Source organism: Cornus florida, unplaced genomic scaffold (genome assembly GCF_030987335.1).
Source record: "Cornus florida cultivar Cherokee Brave unplaced genomic scaffold, ASM3098733v1 CherokeeBrave_3.0.0_Hap2_Chr06, whole genome shotgun sequence".
Classification (NCBI taxonomy): Eukaryota; Viridiplantae; Streptophyta; class Magnoliopsida; order Cornales; family Cornaceae; genus Cornus; species Cornus florida.
Genome location: NW_026775576.1, coordinates 107,641,712 through 107,669,343, shown reverse-complemented (window position 1 = coordinate 107,669,343; position 27,632 = coordinate 107,641,712). Strand labels below are relative to the sequence as shown.

Here is a 27,632-nt window from a genome sequence, read left to right as displayed (position 1 = left end):
AGTTATTGACATTTGATTAATTAGTTTAAGGAGGGAGATACAGAGATAATAACACCACTACTATACTAGGCTTAGGCTTACGTATAAGCATGTTCATGGTATGGTTGATCGCGTTCCCAAGCTTTTGAGCCTTGTGCTTCATATGAATACTGTCTCAGTTCAAAAGAAAGACCCTGCAAAACAATTCTCAAGTCTAGCATTCTACCAGTCATTGCCATTGTGATCGATAAATAACTTTTATTTTGTTGCCAAACATGACCTGGAGCATTTAATATCCCCCACAGAAACTCAGTAAATATATATATATATATACACACGCACACACACACCTACATATTGATAGATGAAAATATATAGTTCCGTCAGTCATTAAACATGAACAAACACTAGGGAATTCACTCGGTATAAACCAATCAAAGCAAGTCCAATATGCTTGTTTATAACCAAACTCTAGGAATCTCAAATTACTGGTCGGTCAGGATGGAAAATAATAAAGTTATGCTATTGTCTTCAGCAATTAAAGGCAAAAAAACACCACTACAACTATTTATTAGGAAAGGCATGCACTGTGTTATCTCAGAGTGAACATTTGATGACATAATAAAATCCTGTACAAACGCATGCTTTAGTTTCCTAAAAAGCAAAGTCAGGTTTGATGGGAATTGGATGGGCTTGGAAAAGGTATATTACAGTGGGAAAACGTAGAATAAATAATTCAAGCTCTTGGATAGCGTGAGCGCCCTTTCTTTCTCAGGAACTCGGGGATCTCCACTGAACCACCTTCAGTGAAAGAGGAAGGTCGCCGGTTGATTCCAAGGGTGATATCTCCCTGTGCTAGCTGACCTGCCTGCATTTTTACCAGAAGCTATCAAACTTGGGATTTAAAAGTTAATTTTGGGTTACATGTAGCAGGGTGGACAGGTGTGTGCATGGGAGCGGTGGCAAGTGGTTACGACTGATACCTGGAGGAATCTCCCGTCACTTTCTTCTTGGCGTTTGAATCCAGTAGCAATTAGGGTTATGCTTATCTGAAAGGCAGTATAAACATGTTAGTTCAAGGTGCACAGAAAAGTCCAAGCAAATGTCGCTTTAAGAGGATTTTCATTTGAAATGCTAAACTTGGGGAATACTGACACTTTCAAAGGTGGAAATGTAGTCCATATTCAGCTCTTGGTAAAACCAATAAAAACAAAGCAGGCCTACTTGTACGGGTAAAAAATATTACAAAGGAATACAAAATGAAAATCATATGAAATGCTAGATTTAACTCATCAATTGATTCACATAATAACATAATATTCTTCTGATGCACTAAGCATCCTTGGATATGTGATTGGTTTTTCAACAATCAACAAAGCTCCAATATCTCTACCAGTCCTCTAACCATAATCATCAAATTACTACATACATTGTATTTCTAAAGTTGCATTTCTTGTTGTTTCTGCCACAAATATATAGTTGAAGAAGTTTGAAAAGAAAAAAAAAAAATTAAAGGAAGAAAAAATTGTAGTAACAGGTCCTCTTTGTGACTATCGCATTATACTTATTCACATCTGTCTATAAAATTTGAATGCATAAAGGCATCACCCGATATTTTTCGTTACAAACTGGTTAACCTAGAAAGAATCATTTTCTTATGCAGTTGGGTGTTCAAGTAAAAATATGTTTCCAAATATCCACTTCAATTCCACTGTTCTTCCCAAATATACATCAGTTCCCATAGATGAGAGGGCTTTGGGTCTTGAACAACTTGATTCTTACATCAGACTTACCACAGGATAGTGATCATGACTCTATCATCCAATTGATGGGAATTGAGATGGCACAAGAAAGAACACCAGGATCCACATATATAACGTTTTGAAACATGAATAGGGCTATAAATGAAATTAAAATATTAATGCTGTTTATTTAACAGATTTCCCATATCAGACAAAGGGTCTGATAGCTAAACAATGACCCCTATGTGTAGTGAATAAATAGGAAAAACACAGTTTCGTATATCATGGATTGTTGCTAGATATCTTTACAAGATAATTTTCCAACAGATGGTAGAAGTGATGTCTTTTGCAAGTTCAGATTATCTGGCAGTCAGAACTTTTGCTCTCATTTTATTTTCCACAAGAAGAGTTCTTACATTATGAGGTAAAAAATTCAAAGCAAGTGGTCCACAATACCAAGATTTGTTGATTTATTGTCGAAACTTCCTCTTCTAAAGTTACTTGGCTATCTAAAATGTAAGGTTGATTTCGGACTCTTTTCTTAAAAGATACAACAGTCGCTGGTAGTTCAAGAACTTCCATATTTCCTTTGAATACTAGAAAGGAAACTGGAGGATGAGGTCCCAACTATCATTAGGCAACTTCTCACAATATTAAGATGATAAGATATGGACAAAGACATGCTGATAGGAAAGTTTAAGAACATGATATGATGATACGATAAGGACTTGGCAATTTATAATCATGTCCTCATCAATGTCTCCTTAAGTATTTTGCTGATCTCACTGAAGCCTTCACAAATGTGTGGGTTTTCTGCAATTGCTTCACCAAGCACTGACGTACTCTTCTCATTGAGCATATATCTCAAGTGGTGTAGCCATGACCAGATAGATGTAACACTGCCTGATACAATCCTAACGCATCGTAATCAAAAAAAAAAAATAAATAAGAACAGGAAAGAGATTTGATTACTTGGATGGGTGACGCTCCAAAAAATCATTTCAAGAGTGATTAACCTCCTAAAAAAATTTGTTTCTTCTTTACCAGAAAAATTGATTACAATCCTTTATATGGTATCACATAACCGTAGTTTCCTGAAATTAATAGAAGCCACTTTTCTGAACCAAAATGGCAAACCTTAATGAAAAAGTAAACAAATTTTAAATAGCCCATATTTGTAAAATGACAACGTAAGATACAAATTATTAAAGTAATTTTGGAATGGTATCTTCATGACAATAATATTACATATCCATGATACTGTGGAGCGGGATACTTCTAAAAGAGAACTTTACCATATCATATCCTTATGAGAATAATGAGATACTTGTACTCCTGAGATACTCGTAAATTTGTGTCACATACCTTCCGAAATGTATTTATAAATAGTAACTGAATACTTTAAAATAGAAAGTATGTCATTTTATACTTCTCATGACACGCAATGTGCCATTTTCTAGTACAGCATTATAGTAGATTTAGGAAAAATTAAACAATGTCTTTGGACCATCTATTTTGAGTAGATTAGTTGAGATATAATGAGGATGAATTTAATCCCAAGTCCATCTTCATGCAAAAACAAGCCAATTTTCTTATGTGAATTTTAATTTATAAGATAAAAACTTGGAATATTTGATGGATTCATGAAAAATGAGCTAATATATATATGTTAGCAAATATGATAGCCACGATTTATGTAATGACTTACTGTATTAGCAGTTATTTGATTATGCTATAGAATATGCCATAGAATATGCTATATAATATTTTGTGATTTGATTTAGATTTGATTTGATTTCCTTTTTTTGATTTTGATTTGATTTGATTTGATTTCTTGTAATATGAGCATGTGCTATTTTTTATCTATAAATATTAGAGTTGTGAATGAGTGTTTATCTCATTCAAGCCTTTACATAATTATCTCATTTCTCTTCTTTTTATATTTCTACTTGGTATCAGAGCCAACACCTTTCCACACCTTTCAGCAGCCTTGCTACTTGTGCAACAGCTACCTTAGGCTGTTTGTGACATCGTGTGACGTTGCCTACACATGTTTTTCTGTGCTACTGTTTTGTGATTGAAAATAGGTATTTTTAAGTTTTAGAATTTTTTTTTACTCTTCTAGGGTTGGGTAAATTAGGATAGTTGGTCTCCAACACCTAAAAGGGCTCCGGTTAAAAAAAATTTGAGTCTACAGAGAGGTTCCGGATATTAAGGAGGAGGTTGTCTGGCTATATGTAAGCAGGCAGCGCTTCTTAAAAAAAAAAAAAAGTATGTATTTGGATTTTTCGAAAATGGTCTGAGGAGACATTGTTATTGTTTATAGTCTGAGGAGACTCTTTGATTTAGGGTTAATTACAGTGACACCCCTTGTGGTTTACCCTATTGACAGCCAAATACAAATTGATCAATTTTTGGACAATAACACCCCCTCAGGTTTAATAAAGTTAACAAAGACACCCTTAATAGTCACCACACATGGTGAATTGACATTGCTACCCTTGACCTATTTGAAATATGAAATTATTTTTTTAATCTTTAAAATTCATTTTTCTTGGACCAAACTACCCTTTTAAATAGGTCAAATTATCCTAAACCTTCCTACTTGCATCACTGCCTCATCCGCGCCGCCGCATTACCCATATTCGCCGCCATCTTTCTTTACCACCACAACCACCACCCACCATTAAAAACACAACCCACCAAAATAAATACACAGCTCAAACCTCCCATAATCATCTTCAAGGTCGAAATAGATACTCTACGATGGTGGTGATAATGAGTAGTGGTGGTCGTGGTTGTGCGTGGTGGTAAGAGGTTGGGCAAGTTCAGAGCAATTTGAGTTGTTTATGTTGATAAGTCCAGAGATACAACACAAGCCTTTCATCTTGATTTTCTTTGACAACAACAGACCCATATAGAGAACCTAAGTCAGCCGAAGCTATTATAGAAGATCAATTAGAGTAGTTGTAGTCTCAATTGTTGCTGGAAAGAAGCCTGATCGGACTGAGAATTGACCGGAGCTGAAGTATCCATTGTTGCCGGATTAAAGATCCATTTAATTCAATGAGAGCACAGAGTTATAGTGACCTCAACGTGGGCTCCAAATAAACCCAATAACTACAGCGATTGTCCACACAGCTCCGATGAGAGCTTTAGAACACATCTCGGTTCGATGAAGACAAATCCACAGCAAACGCCAATCAAGCATGTGGTAATGATAGAAGAATTTTTTTTCTTAGCTATTGTGGTGGCGTTAGATTGTGGTGGTGGTTGTGATGAGTAGTGGTGGTACGAGGTGAAGTAATCCATGATTGTGGGTGCAGAGAAAGGGGGAAGAGGAGGGGTGGATGGTTGGGCTTAAAAATCCTATTTAGTGTGGACAAAGTTGTCATAATATTCTTTTATTTTTATTTTTTCCAACCTTTTAAGGATCTGTTTGGTTCAAAATTCGTACAGGGGAAGTTATTGTTCAAAAAAATCCTAACTTGTATATGGCAGTCATTATGGCAAATCTTAGGGGACGTCGTTGTAATTAACCCTTTGATTTATTAACAGAATTTGTGGTATTTTTGGCCTTTTTTTTTTTTATTGTCGTGTGACAAATTATGACAGATTCAGGGTCATCGACTGTTAATTCTCTTCGTTCAAATTTTGTGAGTGGTGGTGCCATTTTTCCCACCAACTTATCAGAAAATCCAGGACTTCAAATTACCACAGTGAAGTTGGATGGCTATAACTATTTGACTTGGGCACAGCCTGCCAAGATGTTCATTGGTGGCAAAGGCAAGATTGGCTATATTACTGGTTCTGAGAAAGAGCCAGCTAAGTCAAAGAAGGCATATCCACAGTGGTTTGCAGATAACGCTATGGTTATGTCTTGGCTAGTCAATTCGATGCAACCAAACATAGTCGTTGGCTATATGTTTATGAAAACTGCTAAGCAGATTTGGGATTCAGTTTAACGCACTTATTCTCAGAGGCAGAATAAAGCATGAATTTTCTAGTTGGGGTGAGATATCACCACAAATTCTCAGGATGACTTAACAGTTTCAGGTTACATCGCCAAACTTCGTGCTATTTGGGAGGAGATGTCATATTATAATTCCTTCCACTCTTGGAAGGATCCAGATGATGTAGTTTTATATCCAGAGATTGTGGAGAAGAATCGAGTGTTTCAGTTTCTTACCGGGTTGAACAACGAGTTTAAGTATGCTCGTGTTCGTTTATTGGGATTATCTTTATTCTTTACTCTTGAGGATGCATACTCCTATGTGTTTTCAAATGAGAGCCGTCGAACTCATCCATTAGGTGTTGCTTGTGTTGATCGTTCTGCTATGGCAATTCGGGTTCCCAACCTTTCAAGAACTGCACCATCTTAGTCAGTTCAGAGTTCTACCATCGGTCCTCCTCTGGGACGACAACATGGGTGGTGTGACCATTGCGGAAAAATTAGTCACATTAAATCTCGTTGTTATGGTCTACATGGACGCTCACCGCAACAGAAAGAACAGCCTCGATCCTCTGCATATTCTATTACACAACCAGTCTCGTTGTCAACTCCTGACAACTCTACCTCTATATCTTCTGACACAGTTACCTTCACTCAAGCTGATTTGGACAAGTTCAAACAATTCTTCAACCAAATGGAGGCATCATCTCAACCAACCTCCATTTATGCCCACTCAGGTACTATTGCATCTGCATATAGCGTATCTACATCTTCGACACCATGGATTATTGATTCTGATGCTTTAGACAATATGATTGGTATGTCCTCATTCTTCCAATCTTATAGTATCTGCTCTGACCATCGTAAGGTACGCCTTGCGGATGGCTCTCCATTTTCCATTACTGGGAAGGGTCACATATATGTTACTCTTTCATTAACTTTGTCAGATACACTTTATGTTCCACAGTTGACTACAAATCTTATTTCTGTTAGTAGTGTTACTAAATAATTAAATTGTAGCGTAACGTTCTTTCCCTCTCATTGTATTTTTCAGGATCTAGTGTCGAAACAGACGATTGAAGTGAGTGGGCGTGAAGTGGACGGTCTATACCTTTAGGATGCTCCTTTATCACCTTAAGCACATTCAGTTTCATTTTCTAATTTTGTTTCATCTAATAAAGCCCAGCTTATGCGTTAACACATGTATTTAGGACATATTTCTTTCGATTATTTAAAACATTTATTTCCTTCCTTATTTTGTAACATGGTAGTCTTAGATTTATCCTGTGAGGCGTGTCACCTGGCTAAACATGTTTGTTCCAATTATCCTGCTAGTAGTAATAAATCTGCTTTAACACCTTTTGATCTTGTTCATTCAAATGTGTGGGGTCCTTGCCCAGTTACTTCTAGTCTTGGATTTCGATATTTCGTGTTGTTCACTGATAATCATAGTCGTGTTACATGGGTTTATCTTATGAAAATAAAAAATGAGTGTGTACACCATTATTAAAAATTTCTCAATATGGTCGTACCATTAAAAAATTCAAATCTGACCAGGGCACGGAGTACACTGAGCAATCTGCATTGGCATGAATGTTCCCCAGTCATTTTAGGTAGATGCAGTTCTTACAGCTGTTTACATCATTAATAGGACTCCTTCTAGGGTTCTTAACTTTGCAACCCAACTCTCAATTTTACATCCCAATTCATTTTTTTTTTTTATTCCTCTGCTAGTCTTCGGGTGTGTGCGCTTTGTTTAGCAGTTGGGCCAGAGTCGTACAAAGCTTGACCCCAAGGCTTTAAAGCGTGTGTTTTTTTGGCTATTTGCACTCTCAAAAAGGTTATAGGTGTTACCATCCTCTCAATCGTCGGCGGTTTATATCCATGGATGTTTCTTTCTTTGAGCATTTATCATACTATAGTGGTTCAATTGGTTCTCAAAGTGAATAATTCCCATTGAATATAATTGATGATCACCTTCCGTCTTCAACACCTCTACCTTTACCTGTTTCGTCTTCTATGATTTCTCCTCGTAATACGCCTCCAGCAGCAAGGGCAATTGTTCCTTTTCCACGGGTTTATAGTCGGAGACAATAGGTACAAGCTTCTACTCCCACGATCGACTGCCCTATTCCTTCCGCACCAGCTCCGCCTTCTCAAGCTATTATTTTGCTTTGCTTTTCGAAAGGGTAAACATTCTTGTGCATACCCTATTGCTAATTTTGTTTCTGATGTGCTCTCTCACCCTCCTATCGGAGTTTCTTGTTTCTATTGTCTCGGTTCCTCTTCATTCTAGTGTTGCAGATGCACTAGCACAACCTCAATGGCATGATGCTATGACAAAAGAACTACAAGCACTTGAAAAAAATCAAACTTGGGACATGGTTCCACTTCCTATTGGACGAAAGGCTGTGGATTGTCATTGGGTGTTTACAGTTAAGAATAATCCAGATGGGTTAGTTGCTCGTTACAAGGCCCAGTTGGTTGCCAAGGGTTATTCTCAGACTTATGGCATAGATTATCAGGAGACTTTTGCCCCTGTTGCCAAGATAAATACCATCCGTGTATTATTTTCCGTTGCTGCAATTCGATCTTAGCCTCTATTTCAATTAGATGTCAAGAATGCCTTTCTCAATGGTGATTTGCAGGAGGAGGTTTACATGGTTCTCCCTCCGGGCTTTCATTCTCCTGCTCATTCTGGTATGGTCTGTCGTCTTCGTCTTCGTCGTTCCCAGTATGGCCACAAGTAGTCTCCTCGAGCATGGTCTGATCGCTTTGGCACTGCCATGCTCAAGTTTGGTTTCCATCAAAGTGCAGCAGATCATACCTTGTTCTTACGTCATTCAGGAGGTAAGATAGTTGCTCTCATTATGTATGTTGATGATATTGTTTTTACGGGAGATGATACTACCGGAATTGCAGAGGGTAAGAGCTATCTTGGTCGTCAGTTTGAAATTAAGGATCTTGGTCCCCTTTGGTACTTTTGGGGCATTGAGGTGGCTCGCTTCAAGGCTGGCATTTTCATCTCTCAACGCAAGTATGTTCTTGACTTGCTTTCTACTTCTGGTCAGCTTGGCGCTCGTCCTGCTAATACTCCGATTGAGCAGAATCATTGGTTGGTTGATTCTGAGGGGGAGTTATTGGTCAGTATCAACGACTTGTGGGGAAGTTCATATATTTATCCATGACTTGAACTAACTTTGCTTATGCTGCAAGTGTTGTGAGTCAATTCATGCACTCTCCTCGTACCCCTCACCTTGATGCAACTATTCGGATCCTTTGTTACTTGAAAGGGTGTCCGGGCCGTGGTATTTTGTTTGCCAATCATGGTCACTTACGTGTTGAGGCTTGGACAGATGCTGATTATGCATGATCAGTTTTAGATAGGAGGTTAACTTCGGGCTATTGTACCACTATTGGTAGTAACTTGATTACTTGGCACAGTAAGAAGCAGGATGTTGTCTCTTGATCTAATGCAGAGGCAGAGTATAGGACTATGGCTCTTGGGGTATGTGAGTCGTTATGGCTGAAAAGCTTGATGATAGACTTGTGCCTTCTAGTGTCACTTCCATTCTCACTCTACTGCGACACTGCCATTAGCATGGTAGCAAATCCCATTCAGCATGACAAGACTAAGTATATAGAGGTGGACCGTCACTTTATTCGAGAGAAGATCATCTCTGGTCAAATTTGCACTCCATTTGTCACAACCTCTCAGCAGCTTGCAGACATTCTTACAAAGAGCGTCAGCAAGATTATGTTTGAGAATGCATTGTTGGGCGTTTCAAATATCCACGCACCAACTTGAGGGGGAGTGTTAGCAAACATGATAACCACAATTTATGGAATGATTTACCATATTAGCAGAGATTTGATTATGCTATAGAATATGCCATAGAATATTTTTGATTTAGATTTGATTTTATTTCCTTTCTTTAATTTAGATTTGATTTTATTTTCTTTTTTGTAATATGAGCATGTGTTCTTTTTTATCTATAAATACTAGAGTTGTGAATGAGTGATTATCTCTTTCAAGCCTTTACACGATTCTCTCCTTTCTCTTCTTTTTTATATTTCTACTATATATGTGTGTGTGTGTGTCTTATGACAAATAATTATTTTTATTATATATATACATGAAATATGTAAACACTTGTGTCCTTGCCGTATGGTATCTAGTTTTGTAGAATTTGTTGTTTCAGAATGTACATGCCGTGTCATATTTGTATATGTGATCCATGTCAATGCTTCATAGTATAACAATTTTATTATTTATTTATTTCTTTTTGTGGATAGAAAACACATACATACAAACACACTTTTAAACAACTAGGACTAGAATCCTGTTGGAAAGGAGAATATTCGGCTGAGATTTATTGCTAATCTCTAGGGATTGCCTAGCTGTATTTTATGTTTAAATATAGGCCTAGTCAACTCTGTAAATAAGGAATATTAGTTGTATAGTTATTATGTTCCTTTTTTAATGCCTTGTATAGCCTATAATTAGTGTACGTGTATATCATTTTCAGTATCAATGAAATACCATTTCACTAAAACAATTCTCTCCTAATTCCTTGTTGTTTAGATGGTATCAGAGCAAGAACTTTATTTCTAACTCTTTTCTGCATTTCGATTAAAAAAAAAAATTACCAGGACTTATTCCTTGGTAAACTCCACATTTTTTTTCTTTTTCCTCAAATCGAAACCCTAGCTTCTCATGATGTTTGAAGTCTCTTCAAAGCCTACTGAAAACCGTGGTCCCAATTTTGATTCGCACTCTGTTCAGGTAACCACTATACGTCTTAATGGAGACAATTTTTTGCGCTGGTCTCAATCAGTGCGTATGTATATTCGAGGGAGAGGAAAGATTGGGTACCTGACTGGTGATACAAAGGTACCTGATTTGAAGGATACGACTTGTGCCACTTGGGATGCAGAAAATTCCATGGTTATGGCCTGGCTTGTTAATTCCATGGATGAAGACATCGCCTCTAACTATATGTGCTATCCAACTGCCAAGGAACTCTGGGATAATATTCACCAAATGTATTCTGACCTTGGCAATCAATCCCAAGTGTACGAACTGCAACTGCAACTACAACTCGGAGAAATTCGACAAAAGGGAGATAACGTCACCAAATACTTCAATATGTTGAAAAGGGTGTGGCAGGATTTGGATATTTTCAATGATTATGAATGGAAATCTCCAAATGATTGCGATCACCACAAGAAGACAGTGGAAAACGATCGCATCTACAAATTTCTCGTTGGCCTGAACGTAGAATTTGATGAAGTAAGGGGAAGGATCATTGGTTGTGGCCCTCTTCCTTCACTTGGAGAGGTATTTGCTGAAGTTCGGAGGGAGGAAAGCCGCCGTAGTGTTATGCTCGGAAAAAAGGGGGCTAGGGCATCGATTGAACACTCTGCCCTAATCGCAGCTGATGCAAATGCGAGCAGAACTTCCAATAACCAGCGCAGAGCCGAGAACAAGCCTTGGATATGGTGTGATTTCTGCAACAAACCCCATCATACAGGTGAGACATGCTGGAAGATTCATGGCAAACCCGCCCACTGGAAGAGCAGCAAGCCTGTTGACCAATCTGATCGTGCAAATGAGGCTGATCCTGGTCCCTTCAGTAAAGAGCAGATGGATCATCTTCTGAAGCTGCTGAAATCCGATCCAGAGTCTGGTATTCCTTATATTTCTCTGGCTCAAACAGGTAGCAACTCTAGTGCTTTCTCTTGTCATTCTAGTCCTACACCTTGGATCATTGATTCGGGTGCTTCTAATCACATGACAAATCTCTCTTGTATTTCGTTCTTATTCGCTTTGTTCTGGTAATAAAAATGTTAGAATTGCAGATGGAAAATTTTCATCTATTGCAGGAAAAGGCTCTATCAAAATTTTTGAAAAAATCACCCTAAAATCTGTCCTTCATGTCCCTAATCTTGCCTGTAATCTCTTATCTGTGAGTACTCTCTAAAGATTCTAATTGTCGTGTTACCTTTTTTGACTCTTACTGTGATTTTCAGGACCAAAGCACGAGGATGATGATTGGCAGTGCTAGAATGGTGGACAGTCTTTACTATTTTGATGACAACTTCCTCCGTAATAAACAAGCTCAAGGTTTTGGTACTAGTATTAGTTCTCTCTGTGTCTGTGAACAAATAATGATTTGGCATCTTAGACTAGGACATCCTAGTTTTTCTTATTTGAAGTATCTATTTCCTGATTTATTTAAAAGCGTGGATTGTTCATCTTTTCAATGTCAAGTTGTCATTTATCAAAGAGCCATCGTACTATGTACAATTCAAAACCATATTGTGCCTCAAAACCATTTTACTTAATTCGTAGTGACGTTTGGTGTCCTTTGAAAATTACCACATCTTCTGGAAAAAAATGGTTTGTAACTTTCATAGATGATCACACTAGGCTATGTTGGGTATATTTGATGAATGATAAATCTGAAGTTGAAAATTTGTTAAATTTTTTTTATAATATGGTTGAAAACCAATTTCAAACAAAAATAAGAATACTTCATTCTGATAATGAAACTAAGTATTTCAATCAATTTTTGGAAAATTTTTTGAAGGAAAAGGGGATTCAACATCAATCTACTTGTAGTGATACTCCTCAACAAAATGGTATTGCCGAGAGAAAAAACAGACATTTACTTGAAGTTGTACATGCCATTATGTTCTCAATGCAAGTACCAAAATATATATGGGGAGATGCTATTTTGACAGCATCATATTTGATAAATAGAATGCCTACTTGTATTTTAAAATATATTACACTTTTAGAGTGTTTCAAAAACTTCTTCCTTGAATGTTGACTTTTCTCCGACTTACCCTTGAAAATTTTTGGGTGCACTGTGTTTGTTCACATACCTGGTAGGCTTCGATCCAAACTGGATCAAGGGCAGAAAAATGTGTGTTTATCGGTTATGCGCCAAATAAAAGGGGATACAAGTGTCATAATCCTAAAACAAAAAACATTTTTGAGTCTGGATGTATCATTTGTGTAAAGTCAGCCTTACTTTGGACAAAACTATCTTCAAGGGGAGATAGTGAATAATGAAGCTCAGTTTTGGGAAACAGTTGTTCCTCTACCTAATACCTTAGCTGTTCCTCTGCCTAATACCTTCTTTCCCGTACCTGTTCTTGATCCTTCCACCTCTAATAATCAAGACTCAATGCTCCGTGTTTACACTAGGAGTACTCATTAAAAAAATAAAGACTTGCCTACAACTCTAGCACAAGACCAACCACTGTCTCCGAGCGATAGTCCATCTACTACTCCAGGTAACTGTAATCCTTCTTTGTCAAATTCCACTCCTACTGCTTTTGATCTTGATGTACCTATAGCACTTAGAAAGGGAGTCCGAACCTGTACAGAACATCCTATTGCTAAATATGTGTCTTACCGTAAGCTTTCTAAGTCTCATAAAGCTTTTACCTCAAAAATCTCCCACCTATTTATCCTGAGAACCATTCAGGAAGCTTTAGATAATCCGGATTGGAAATTGGCAGTTTTGGAAGAGATGAATGCTCTGAAAAAGAATAAGAATTGGGAGATAGTTAACTTACCCAGGGAGAAGAAAACGGTAGGATGCAAATGGGTGTTTACAGTTAAGTGTAGAGCTGATGGAAGTAATAAAAGGTACAAGGCACGTTTAGTGGCAAAAGGATTTACACAGACACACGGTATTCATTACCAGTAGACTTTTGCTCCGGTCGTAAAGATTAATTCAATCCGTGTCTTACTATCCTTAACAGTTAGTTTTGATTGGCCATTACAACAGCTAGATGTAAAAAACGCATTCTTAAACGGGGATTTGGAAGAGGAAGTCTTTATGAGCCTACCACCGAGGTTTGAAGAACGTCTTGGTGAAAGGAAAGTGTGTAGACTAAGAAAATCCCTGTATGGCCTCAAACAATCTCCCAGAGCATGGTTTGAGCGATTTGGAAAACTGTAAAGGGCAACGGATATACACAAAGTCAGGCAGATCACACTATGTTCTATAAGCACTCAAAAGAACGAAAGATTGCTATTTTGATTGTTTATGTTGAAGATATAATATTAACAGGTGATGATCATGTTGAACTCAAAAGACTCAAGAGAGTTCTTGCTGATGACTTTGAGATTAACGACTTGGGAGCCTTAGAGTATTTTCTTGGAATGGAGTTTGCCAGTAGGGCTGTAAACGAGCCGAGTCGAGCCGATTAATGGTGCGCTCGAGCTCGGCTCAAGCTCGAGTCAAGCCTAGAAAATTTAGTTCGAGCTCGGCTCGGGCTATGTTTGACGAGTTTCAAGCCGGAGCTCGATAGCTCGTGGGCGACAACTCTCAGTGCCAGAAATCGGATCAGCACAACGATGATGACCGACAATGAATCGCCTTGGTCACCGAAAAAGACAGAGACGGCGAGAGATAGAACGGCCGGAAAAGAGAAGGCCGATGTTAGCACCAGTGGAGGTTGGTATATATATATATATATATATATATATATAAAGAGAGAAAGAAGAGGAGAGAGGAGGGTTGAGTGGTGATGGACGAAGGCAGTGAAGCCACTAGTGGTAGACGGAAGGGATGCCGGAGGTAAAAGAGAGGGTAGATGAGGGAGTGAGATCCCGACGACCGTTCTTCGTTGATGGTTGGGGATCGTTGCCTCGTTGGTGGTCACTGGTTAATGATGAGAGAGAGAGAACAGATTAAGATGGAGGCAGAGATATTGTTGCCTTGTGGGTGGTCACTTGTCAATGATGAGAGAGAGAGAGAACAGATTGAGATGGAGGCTGAGATGGAGGCGCCTAGTCACTGTGGTCAATGATGAGAGAGAGAGAACAGATTGAGATGGAGGCGGATAGATATTCTATTAACCCTAAACATTACATAAAAGGGTTTATATACAAAGACAAGAAAGGTGTATTTACATAATAACCACAAACTTTATATACAATTACAATATGACCCCAACATAAATATATATCTACATATAAATGTGTTACATACAATTACAATCTGACCCCAACTTTTGTATATATTATAATTGGGTATGTATATATATATATTAATATATATATATATATATATATATATATATATATATATATTATAATCGAGTATGTTCGCGAACGCATTATCGAGCTCAATTCGTAAACGGTTCATGAACAAACGAATTGAGCCTATTGATGTTCAGGCTCGGCTCGTTTATGAATCAAGCCGAGTAATTCACGAGCCGAGCCCGAATAGTTCGCGAACAGCTCGGCTCGATTGCAGCCCTATTTGCCAAGTCTAAAAGGGAATCTCCGTGTCTCAACGAAAATATGTGTTGGATCTTCTTAGAGAGACAGGACTACTCGGTTGCAAGGCAGAGACACCAACTGAACCTAATTTGAAGCTCCAATTTGTTAAACCCGAAGATGTGAAGAACAGGGAACAATTTCAGAGGCTGGTTGGTAGACTAATTTATCTATCGCATACTCGCCCAAATATAGCTTTTGCAGTGAGCATGGTAAGTCAATTTATGCACTCACCAGGTCCTGAACACTTCGAGGCTGTGTACAGAATCCTAAGGTACTTAAAGGGATCACCAAGGAAGGGCCTACTGTTTGAAAAGCACGGTCACCTACAAATTGAAGTATATACAGATGCAGACTGGGCTGGGAGTATGGCTACTGCACTTTTGTTGGAGGAATCCTTGCTACTTTGTGTAGTAAAAAGCAAAATGTGGTGGCAAAAAGCAGTGCTGAAGCCGAATTTAGATCAGTTGCCCACGGAATTTGTGAGGTGTTGTGGGTTAAGAGAATCTTAGACGAACTGAAGGTCTCAAGTCCCTCTCCGATAAAGGCATACTGTGATAACAAAGCAGCAATCTCAATAGCACATAATCCTGCTCTTCATGATAGAACCAAGCATGTTAAGGTAGACAAACACTTCATCAAGGATAAAATAGAGAACGGACAGATTTGTATGACCTATATACCAACTGATGAACAGATTGCCGATGTTCTTACCAAGTGTTTGTCCAAGAAACTATTTGAGAAATTGACAGGCAAGCTGGCTATGGAAGATATCTTCAAACTAGCTTGAGGGGGAGTGTTGGAAAGGAGAATATTTGGCTGAGATTTATTGCTGATCTCTAGGGATTGCCTAGCTGTATTTTATGTTTAAATATAGGCCTAGTCAACTCTGTAAATAAGGAAAATTAGTTGTAATGTTTAAATATATGCCTAGTCAACTCTGTAAATAAGGAATATTAGTTGTATAGTTATTCTGTTCCTTTTTTAATGCCTTGTATAGCCTATAATTAGTGTACGTGTGCATCATTCTCAGTATCAATGAAATACCATTTCACTAAAACAATTCTCTCCTAATACCTTCTTGTTTAGATCAGCCGCATTCCTTTTGGAGGTGGTGGATATCCCACTCAATCTAACGCTTGATTTATTGCAGTAATTATTACAGATAAAGTTCATGTTTGAATCAGTAGTAACTTACCTGACCGCTGAGCGTTGGATCTATGACTGCTCCAAATATTAAATTGGCACTAGGATCTACGAGGTCATAGATAACCTCTGCCGCAGCATTTACCTGTAAAAATCCCATACAAAAACAAAGTAGATTGAGAAGAGACATCAAGGAGCAGATATTGGATCGAGAGGTTATGAGGAAGCATCCTCATGTGATCTTAAGGACACTCTCATGCGATCTTGCATCCTCAGCCATTGGATCGAGAGGTTATGAGGAAGCATTTCTCAATTCAATGAGCACACAGTGAGAGTGACCACACGATAGACTTGACTACAAAATAACATGATCATAATCCGCCTATAAATGAGTATTATTAGATATCCAATAAGTATTTCTCAAAAAGAAAAAAAAGTATCTAGTAAGGCAATTTTGGTATTCCATCACAGGCTTCACAGCACAAGAAGCTGATAAGATAGTTTAATCCAAATAAATAATTGTTTGTCACATTACTTTTAAGTGACTGACTGCATTAAGATACAACCTGCAAATTGGACCTCACAATAGCAGGTTATGGTGAAGCAATATTGATGATGGGGCCCATACATGCCTCGTAACAGCCTTCAAAATAATACTGATTATAGGTGAAAAAGAAGTACGAATAAGCATAGGGAGGAAAATGAAAAAAGATACAGAAACATGCTTGTGGATGCAAAATAAATGTCATCACCCATTCATCGGGAAAAAAAATTGTCATCACTGCTGTCTTGATAAGCAAACATGGCAAGAGAAGAGGATATAAGGAATTTATCCTTTTCTTTTATTAATGTGAGAAACGGCACTAATACTGAAAAATCCTCAAGGTAACAAGGTGGATGGAACTTTTTTAAGATGCAAGCTTTCTTTGTTGGTAAAGATTTTCCACAAAAATTATGGCTGAGCAGGCTGTAGACTGCAAGGTTCTTTGGAATATCTTAGCAGTTGCCTCTTAATTGCCTCATAATTTAAAACACATAGGTTACATTTAGCAAATGCCCAAGTGAAGATGAGGTAAATAGGAAAATAATATGTAAAACACACATCACAGAGACAGAGAGTGCTACCTCGAACAAAGTTAAATCACTACCACCAGTTATGTTCCACACAATTCCAGTAGCCCTCTCAATGCCAATATCTAATAAAGGTGATTGAATTGCATTCAGTGCAGCATCTCTTGCCCTGGTTTTCCCTACACAGCAAGAAGTGCATTATATAACTCATATTGGAAGCATCAGCACTTGATCAGATTGCAATGATTAGTAGCTAGCCAATTAGCTTAATGAAGAGGATGCCTTCAGGAAATGACACTATGGGAGATCATCACAAACCATAATATGCCAGGGGTGTAATTAAATTGATTCCTTCTAGATCTGCCATGATATATAGGATTCATCAAATATTAAAAAATAAATAAAAATCCAAGTTTTTTTTTTTTTTTTTTGGTTTCTGGCATATATAGTAATGCCACATGACAAATCAAGTCAAATTGAGGTCAGAAAAGTACAAGTCCACAGAGGATATATTCATGGAAGGACACTGTACATTAAATGGGTTACCTCTTCTACATCCACTTGTCGTAAACTATTGCAATAACCAAGCCATCTGGCTATTGCTCCATCAAATTATTTTAGGGCCAACTGGTGGCAACAAATTAGTGATGACAGATGATTATAGAAAACAAGGCTGTTGAGAAACTACACCCCATGAAAAGTTCCACATAAAGCTGACATTTTCTTGTAGAAACCCACCAGAAAGCAGATTGAGAAAGAATAATTATCTTTCAGTTTATAAAGATGCTACTCCAGCTAGACACTAAGACACATAGGAAAAGAAAAGAGAACCATCCAGCACATCAGCTATTGTCAACTAGACTTCACACATTCAGACATACACAGTATTTTTCAACCAAGATAGCTTCTTAAAATTACCAGTTGCAGTTCCTATCCCCATTAATGAAGACCCAGCATTTGCCATAATAGCTCGCACATCAGCAAAATCGACATTCACCAGTCCAGGAATCTGCAGTCAACTCATATTAGATAAATGAAAAAAAAAGTTACTCATAAAGATCACACCTTTTTGAAGAAAGGAAATTCAGTGAATTCGCATACCCAAAAAAAATGGATGAATCTGATGATTGCATATGCAAACAAAATTTACTTTAGATACACACAGCCATTTTCAAAATTGTAGAGGTATTCACAGATATGCTGTAGCATCGACAATCAAGGTTCAAGGTTCTAAACCACCCATATAGTGGGGTTAAATGATGAGTTTTTCTTCCCTGTTTTACATGGAGCAATAGCTTTTAGTATAACTGATCAACCCTTTGGGTCCAGAAGGACTCTAACCGTAAACTAAAGGTATAGATGTTAACCCTCTCGTTATAATTATCTATAAAGTATAAGTAAATAATTACCTTATCTACAGGAGGATAAAAAGTGATACAACATAGGTATGCTTTATGCACCTACTACCTACAGCCTACCTAGGAAAAACCTAAAAGAAATGAAAATTACAAACACTTCACAAGTTTGAGGTTCCTTTACTTTCAATTAACATGATGTCAGAGATAATAATGATAGTTCTAATGACAAGTTACTAGGCATTCCGTACTGTAATTATATCAGAGATCCCGCGAACGCCTTGTCGAAGAATATCATCAGCTAGGTTGAATGCTTCTGTTACTGGGGTAGAAGGAGAAACTGCAGTCAATAGTTTGTCATTTGGAATGACAATAAGTGTGTCAACGTTGTCTCTCAAAGCTGCAATTCCTTCCTGGGCTTGGACTGCCCTCCTACGTCCTTCGAAAGAGAAAGGAGTTGTGACAATACCAACAGTCAAGATACCCATTGATTTCGCAACCCCTGCAATTACAGGGGCACCACCAGTGCCAGTTCCTCCACCCATTCCAGCCTGCACATCATCTTTTAAAGTACCAGTTAAAAGTATGGAACAAAAACTAGAGATGCAATAGAAAGATGAAAGCTTGCCATGCTTTGTACTACAAAGTTACCATTTAAACAAAACCATCAGGCGGTTTGCTGATTTCATACCACATAAATTTGTAGATCTATTAGATTTTACCCAGTGAAAGTTCATTGTTTATTTGCAAGCTCATGAACAAGATATAAATCCAGTATTGTTGTTTTTTATTTTGAGCATCAAGTGTGTGGCATGTGGAGCAGTGGGTCCTAACATACTAGACACATGCAAATTCTAAAATATCGACAGGCCAAGCACTAGATTATCCCTTCTTAGCAGAAACTCCATACCATGTCAATGAATGAACGCGGACTGTTTATCTTGATACTTATGAACAATATCAGAATACTAATTTAAAATAATAAACAAGTGTCTCGTGAAAAAATAATAATAATAGTTTCACTGCAAGTACAAAAGAAAATCTGGTAACTTATCCTGCACATCAGCAACAGCACTGATTACCATCTAAAGTCAGGAACTTGCAGCTAGTAGATTCTGTAAATTTCAGCTGCCAGCACCTTCACCTAATCAACTAGAAATGCATAATTACCACACGGAATTTGAATTGAACCTACCCATAATTCACTAAATTTAAGTTTCAAATACTTTTTAAAATGATGAAAAATCATGAATTCACGAAGCTGACTGTCATTAGAATCAACCAAACACCAGCATAACTAGAAATTCCAGAATTGATTATGGAAGGAAGAAGCCTCGACCCAATATGCTATGACATTATGGAAGCACCGCCAACAAAAGAATAAACAAGACCGTAGTAAACAGAACAATTATAATGATCACATTGAATGTCAGAGGATCCAGATTCTTCAAGTTTATAGCAACTGTAGTAATCCACTACTTGTAGCCATTGAGAGTGAAGAACGATATAAAGAAGACTGCAGATTAACAAACTAATCAACAATTATAGACCAAATTGTAGAGGAGGAAACACATGAATTACTCCAGCAAGCTAATATGGTAAACAGCTAAAGAGTACACATAATAAACATAGGTCCATCAATCTAATCAAACCCATTACTCATCTGCATAGTATGAACTTTGAATATGGAAGTAGATTCAGTTTTATCAGTGGTCACCAAGAGAAGGTAAGTCATTTGATGACTGTAACATTTATCTGCTATATATATATGTGGGGAGGGGGGGCAGGGCATATAGCTGAGATCATTTCCTGTTGTAAGCAGTTTCTTTTATTGTTAATGCTAAGTTAAAACTTTCACAAGAAAAGGACCAGAAACCAGCCTAACATAAAGAAGACAGTTTCAGATCCACACATTCTTTACAAAATTTATAATATTACTATACAAACCAATTTATGCTGGAAATTTCATTGGATGAACAGAAGCTAAACTTACAGTCACAAAGACCATGTCTGCACCATAAACTGCCTCTTCTATCGCCTCTCTGCTTTCCTTGGCAGCATTCATGCCAATATCTGGGTTCCCCCCAGCACCCAGTCCTCTGGTTAGTTCTTGACCAATTTGCAACCTGTGATCGGTAATAACAGGCGACATTCTCATGGCTTGAACATCAGTGTTAACAATCCAGAACTCCACACCCTTCATTGAACTCTCTATCATTCGATTAACTGCATTTGACCCGCCACCTCCAACACCAATGACTTTGATTTTCGCTTCATTGTAGTTGCTTGATCTTGAGGAATCTCTCAAGTCCTCAGTAGCAATCCCACTTGAAGTATCCTTTCTTGGATTAGTCAATGTGGTGTTTCCCTCACCTCTAAGCATGGAAATTTCAGGGTGTAGATTCAGAAATGGGTCTTTACTGTGATATTGGTTGACACTGTGAGAGTTTGCCGAACATCTAACGTGAAGCAAATTTGAAGCAATCTTTTGGCCAGAACCCCAAAATCCATTCTTCTCGTCCAACACTTTGAGGGAGCATACTCTCCCCAAGTGACTTTCCATTGACACTCTCCCTCCAAGAACAGTTAGTACCGCCATTGGGGTCCGAGTATCAGACAATGTATAAGAAGGCGACATACAGGTCGCCATCAGAGCAAATCCAAATAGAAAACAAAGGCAAACGGATTACCGTTAACAGATTGAGGCACCCAATTTACTATATACCAAATTGTATTTAAAATTATTGTTCCAATACCTGTTTATCAGAGAAATAGGAAAATACTCAGAAATAATTAAATAAAAGAAATAAATAATCAAGGTAAGTTGCACTTAAATCAATTTACAAATGATTAACTTGAGACAGATAAACTTCGACGCAGTATAATTACGCAAATTAGCCACAGAAATTAAGAATCTAACAAATGTGGGTTGCATAAAGTTGAAGTGTAAAAGATCAATTTTTATTTATTTATTTCTTGCAAAAGATCAATTGACGGAAGCCGAAATAACACACACAGGAACAAAAAGTGTCTGACAAAGAAAAATAAAATCGAGAAAGCAAAGGCAATAAAATAGACAATTAGAGTCCTCTACGATGAGCCACAGACAGGTGGAGCAAAGATACAGAAGAATATCAACCCTAGAACATGAAGAACTGAACCCAAGTAAAACAAGAGAGAGAAAATGGCAACTTTTAGAAAGAGAGAGAGAGAGGGAGGAAAAATCAAATACCTGTGCTGCAGATAGTTGCTAGGAAAGAGAAACAAACCTCAATTGCTGAAATAAGATTGAAAAGAAATGAAATGGTTTTTTTTTTTTTTTTTTTTTCTTTTTTAGAGAGGGCTCGTTTAGAGGTGGTAACTAGTAAACACTCTGCTTGGCTTTAATTTTAGGCTTCAGCTTTACTTTACCCACTTAAATAGATAGGTATACCGTATAGGGATTACGGAGGGGTTCATTATCTCTGGATTTTGTTGTTGACCGTAAAAATCTCAACCCAATAGCATACCAACAGCAACAACAACAACATCATCATCTACTTTTAACCAAAAAAAATAAAAATAAAAACACATCATCATCTACTTAAAAAAAAAAAGCAAAGAAACAATTTGGCGTTTTTTTTGGAAGGAAAGAACATGTGATGTGTGGGCTCAAAACACCAAATAACACTTCCTTATCGGCCTTAGTGTTTTAAAGCGATTGATTGGGGCTCTCTCTCTGTGGGCCTTGAACCCTTGCTCCCTCTTAAGTCCTTACTGGGGTGGCCTTCCATGTGGAGCTCGGATAAATTTGAAAGGATCCGATTCATCAAAATCCCAGCCATGGATTTCATTGGAGATTATATTTTGTGATTTTTTTTTCTTTTTTCAAATATAAATAAATTAATCAAATTTGGTAAAAATTTTTTTATTTTTTTTCTAATTTTCATTCAATTTTTAAATTTTTTTGTTATTAAACGTTACATGGCGTCTCTACCCGATCACAATTTGTTACACCAGAGATACCATTATTAGGGATTGTTTGAGCGGATTATATTCGGATTTCAATTGTTAGGTGTGTTTGGGCAGCCCATTAATTAAGTCGGCCCAAGACAGTCCATTCCACTTATCATCTTTTCCTGCAAAGTTATTATTGATGAACCAAGACTTGGTTCTTCCTCTTTTTGAATGCTTAGACACTTTTCATAATATGATATAAAGACCATAGCAATCTTAAACCATTCACAGATTAAACCATTTCATGAAACCTTAATCTGTGATAAGTGTTTGATGAAATTCACAACCACAAAGACTCCAAGTTTTTACAAGAAAAATACCCCTCAATTGAGATTAAAAAAAAAACTTGTGAGCTTTACCCAAAATCATCCACTCGTTGTATGCAAGTTGATACACATACAGTTGTTTCACACTCTGCACACACTCTAACTCACCTTTGTGCACATAGCACTTCCCCTATCCTAAGCACCCTTGCTTGGACCAATATAGCTCTCACAACTCTTCAAATACATGATAAAATATGGATACATATCTTCTAATAACTATTACAAGATATTAAAGAGTATATACTGCTAGACCTGTCAACGGATCGGATTCGGACCGGATCATGGTCGACCCGATCCGAATCTGATAAGCACAATGAGCAGTCCAATCCAATAATCCGACGGATTTTTACCTAGGCAATCCATATCTGATAATCACCTTATCGGATGTCCAATCTGATTAGAAGCGGTACCCTTGCAATTTACATAACCACAAATCAAGCAAATTGATCCAAATAATTCTCTCACTATTAGTACTAAGACAAATTAAACACAAAACCTCAGCATGATAGGGTTTCTCCTACTGAAAATATGTTTAATATCTTACATGTAAAGGTAAAACAAACGGGATCAAATTTAGGGTTAAAGAGAGAGAGAGAGCTTGAAATGAGTTCTATAACAAAGGACTTGTTACATAACTAAAATCTCCATTATCGAGAAAAAGAGAAAGAGGAAGAAGAAAATTTGAAAAATCTGAAATATTTTTACTTTAAAAGATGAAAAATTAGGGCTTGTGATAAAGAAGAAAAAAAAAAGAAAAAAAAAAAGGGAAAATAGAAGAAAAAGGAAAGAGCATAAGTATCAAGAAACTACTCCACAAGGGTTTAGCAGTCTGTGACGTCCTGAATTTTTCGGTATTTTTCAACCATTTTTCTTTTTATTTTAGTCGTGCACAGGGATGCATGCCACGATGTTTTCGGAAGTTGTGTGGGGTGTTTCTTCGGGTTTAGTTTGAGTTCATTGTGGTCATTTTTAGATTTTTGGATTGGGAGGTCCCATGTGGGTTTGGGATCACCCGATTACGCAGAAATGGCCAGGGGTTAAATGAAAGGCCGTTAGAGGGCATTATTGTTTTATTTCCGGTGGGTTGTTACCTTAGTGTAATTCCATAAAAGTTTCTTGGAGAAAGGGAGTAATTGCTATAGAAATTTGGGGTTAAGTGGCGTAAGTAGAAGAAAGTTGTGTGGGACTATATATATGAAATGTTTGGCAAACTTTGGGACTATTCATCATCTTTTTCTCACGTACACTTTCTCTCTATATATCTAACCATTTATCAACCTCTGTGTATAAGGTTGAAAAGGCTTAGATTTGAGGCCCTTAACCCATAATTTTGAGTGTACCCATGAAGGAAAAGTTGTTCCTTTCCTTTTCCTTTACACACTCATAGAAAGAAATTAGAGAGTTGACCACCTTGGGATTTTACGAATTCCTAGAGGTTGGATTCGGAAGAGGGGTTGTTAGAAAAGTTATAGAACATCTCTTGATCTACAAGATGAGATGATTTTGGGGGCTATTGGAGCACTTTGAGATTTCGACCAAGGCAAGGGTAGAGGCTTTTGGGGTTGCTTCAAGAGGAAAAGCTGGTCTCTTTCTCCTCCTCTTTATTTTAGTAGCCATAACTTGCATTTTGGAGGAGTTTCACAAGGAGTCAAAGTTAGGATTTGTGCATTCAAGAGATAGGGGTGTCTAATTCATAGAGTCTTGGAGTTTTTGTGAGTATTTATGTATTGATTTCATGATATAGCATGCTATATATTCTTGTTGTAGAAATTTGATTGAATATATGAAAATTCATGTTATCTCCATGCTTTATGTGGTGCTTAATAATGTTTATTACATGTCATCTATGTGGAGAGATTTGTTAGAATGCTTAGCATGATGAATTTGTACCAATTTATACGCTAAAGTGATTATTTGGATAACTTGCTAGCATGCTTACTTATGATAATTGCACTATTACTTATAATTATGCTTAGCGTTGGCAAAATGACTATGTGAAGCCAAATGTTAAAATTGTGTTATAAATGCATGTATATATAATATGGTTATGTGAGTATTTGATTATATCCTAAATTCATGATGTTAGCTAAAACATTGTTCATTGTTAAGTTAACAAATAGAGCATACATGCTAGCATTCATTATGCATGTATTAGGTAGATAATGTGTTATATAGGATGAAATGTGAGAATGATGAGATTTCAAGTAAGTGAAGTTGTGATGGACGGAAAACAAGCAGTGGTATTACTTCCGAGATTTCGGTAGTTAGGCCCCAAATGGTTGGATGAGCGGTGGTCTTACGCCAGGGATAGCTAGTTAGTGTTCCAAATGGTGGACAAACGGTAGACTTGTGTCATTTAGAGTTAGAGGTCGCTAGTGTGGATTTGTGTAGTCCTATTGTGTGTAGGATGAGATCATGGGATTGGTTTGGAGTAGATTCATAGCATAAACATTGATTGTATTATTAGTTTTGTTATGGACTTGTGTGTGTATATGTGGTTACGCTGTGTGATACCCCTCGGATCTGAGACACGGGTTGATCAGGCCCAGGCCCAAACCCGATGGGAAATCAAACAATTTAAGTATTTTAAAGCGAATACAGATGACAAAATGAAATAATAAAAATAGAATAAAGCTGAAAGAAATATTAATTATAAAACCCTCCATGTATAACTGAATAATAAAACTCCAATCCTCCAAAACTTCAAGGTTACAACTTGGGAATCCACTAGTGGACCCCTACCAAAAGCTCAACTGAAACTGAAACTGAAAATAGATAATGCTAGAAACATCGAGAGAAGTCCTACGTAATCAAATGAATGTGAGACTGTCCTCGACAAGCACGATCAAGCTCTAAGGCTGGAATCGTCCTGTACCTAAAAAGAATAATAAAGGAGTGGGTCAGACCCACGAGCAAGTTCTAATCTAACTGCAATCCATACAGTGACCCGATACGCAGATACACCGTAGACACCTCACAATATCTATCTAGTCCATACATATAAATATATCCACACTAAGGGACATTCACTGGTCTATAATAGGGATCTCAACCTGAATAGAAGGCAACATGCGAATACGCACCCAAAGGTGGGCATGAGTACCTAGACCTAACAGGGTACACCTCAACCAATTATAACCAGCTACGCATCCACTACATATACGCACCCTAACCAACGAGTCTAAGACTCAAGCTCAACTCGTGGTACCATAAACATATATATAAAGTCCGTCCAAAACCAGGGTATGTAGTTCAACTATTTATTAAACTGACGTACAATAAACCAACTAGTTAGTTACTCAACTTATTCAGTTGATATGACTTAACTACCATCCATTAATCCCGGAAGCCACTCAACTTAGTTACAGTTGATATGCCTTAAACCAACATTAGGATTTAATATTTATAAATCCATTCCTTTAATCGGTTAGGTTAGGTTTAGGCGTTTTGAGCTAAACCGTTCCCAGTATGTCACCGTCCCATACCGGAGCATACAATCCTCTATATCCTTGTAAATTACATCATATATATAACAGTTCAGTAATTTACAATCCAAAACTAATATCCAAATAATTGTAGAAAGAAGATTAACAAACTGGCAATTAAAATCCAGTATTAATCCATGTAATTGCATCGAAGAATTAAATATTCTAACAATTAACATTCAAAACATGCATAGTTCAAATTTAATAAAACAATGACCCTATCATGTATTTAAAATAAGTTCTATAATAATATTATAGTCCAATAAATCGCTAAACTAAGCGATTTAGTTCCTTCCATCCGGTAACAGTGTACTAAGTCATATACTTATATTCTGTTGTATCTTTTGGCACAGAGCCACACACTATGCCACAAGTCTAATTTATCAATTTAAAAGACTTCACCGTGCATTTTAAATAAATTTAGAATCATTTTATAGCACCCTAAACCGTCAGATTAAAATTAGTCAGTAAATCTCCTTCCAGACGTTAACTGCACGCAAAGTTGTCAAATAACGTACTATTAATTTTATTAAAACTAAGGGGTAAATTTATGCAATTCAAGACCTTAGTTACATGTTAAACTAATTATTTAAAAACCCATTAAATTTCTAAAACTGTTCAATAACCCAAAATGCCCAAACAGTCACTGTACGCACAAAACAAATAAAGAGCCTGCTCTAGAAAAATGGAGCAAGCTCAAGTGGCATAGAGCTGGCTTTAACACCACCTTGGAGCCGGCTCTAACAAGTGGGAGCCTGTAATACCCCTAATTTTAAAAGGATATTTTTGGTATTTTTATTTTTGATTTCATGGTCTTTTTATTGGATTAATTGTTTTATTATTGTGTTGATTAACTTGCATGTATTTTAATTAATTGTAATTATTTGATTAAATTTTAATTATTTGATTAATTATTAATTATTTAATTATTTTAATTATTTAATTGGTTGTTAATTAATTGGTTGTTAAATGTTTTTTTTTTTATTTCTTTATTTAAGTCATTGTTATTATATTTCTTGTGGGTATAAATTTACGTAAGTTCATGTAGCCAGTACTGTTTAAACCTAGGTTGTTCAATGGGCCGAGTTGTATAAGGATTAGGGTTTAGTATTTAAAAGTCTATATATATGCATATTCTACGTTGGTTTAGGGTTAGAAACACAAACCTAGTTCTCATAGTCACTGTGAAACAAAGAGAACATATAGAGAGTAATAGTTGTGGATTTGGGAGAAGCAGAGAGGAGAACTTGAGAGAGTTACAGAGAGGAAGGAAGTT

The 27,632-nt window shown here is 37.0% G+C and overlaps 1 protein-coding gene across 1 annotated transcript; it reads right to left on the bottom strand.

Moving 5' to 3' along the window:
- Nucleotides 1-481: 481 nt before the first annotated feature.
- LOC132313777 (cell division protein FtsZ homolog 2-1, chloroplastic-like) lies at nt 482-22,040 on the bottom strand. Its single transcript, XM_059812717.1, has 8 exons — nt 21,782-22,040; nt 20,543-21,305; nt 18,801-19,100; nt 18,113-18,203; nt 17,249-17,373; nt 16,176-16,268; nt 963-1,028; nt 482-847 (listed from the first exon to the last, which is right to left on the bottom strand). Exons 2-8 carry the CDS (start codon nt 21,197-21,199, stop codon nt 716-718), a joined length of 1,464 nt encoding a protein of 487 aa, XP_059668700.1. The 5' UTR covers nt 21,200-21,305; nt 21,782-22,040; the 3' UTR covers nt 482-715.
- Nucleotides 22,041-27,632: the final 5,592 nt, after the last annotated feature.

Bases quoted from the DNA above. Each gene is read 5' to 3' on its own strand.
- LOC132313777 (XM_059812717.1), bottom strand. From the start codon at position 21,199: ATGGCGACCTGTATGTCGCCTTCTTATACATTGTCTGATACTCGGACC. The intron at 18,204-18,800 runs GTACGGAATGCC...AGTTGACTGCAG, and splicing joins GGATCTCTGATATAATTACA to ATTCCTGGACTGGTGAATGT. The intron at 848-962 runs GTATCAGTCGTA...GTAAAAATGCAG, and splicing joins GTGACGGGAGATTCCTCCAG to GCAGGTCAGCTAGCACAGGG.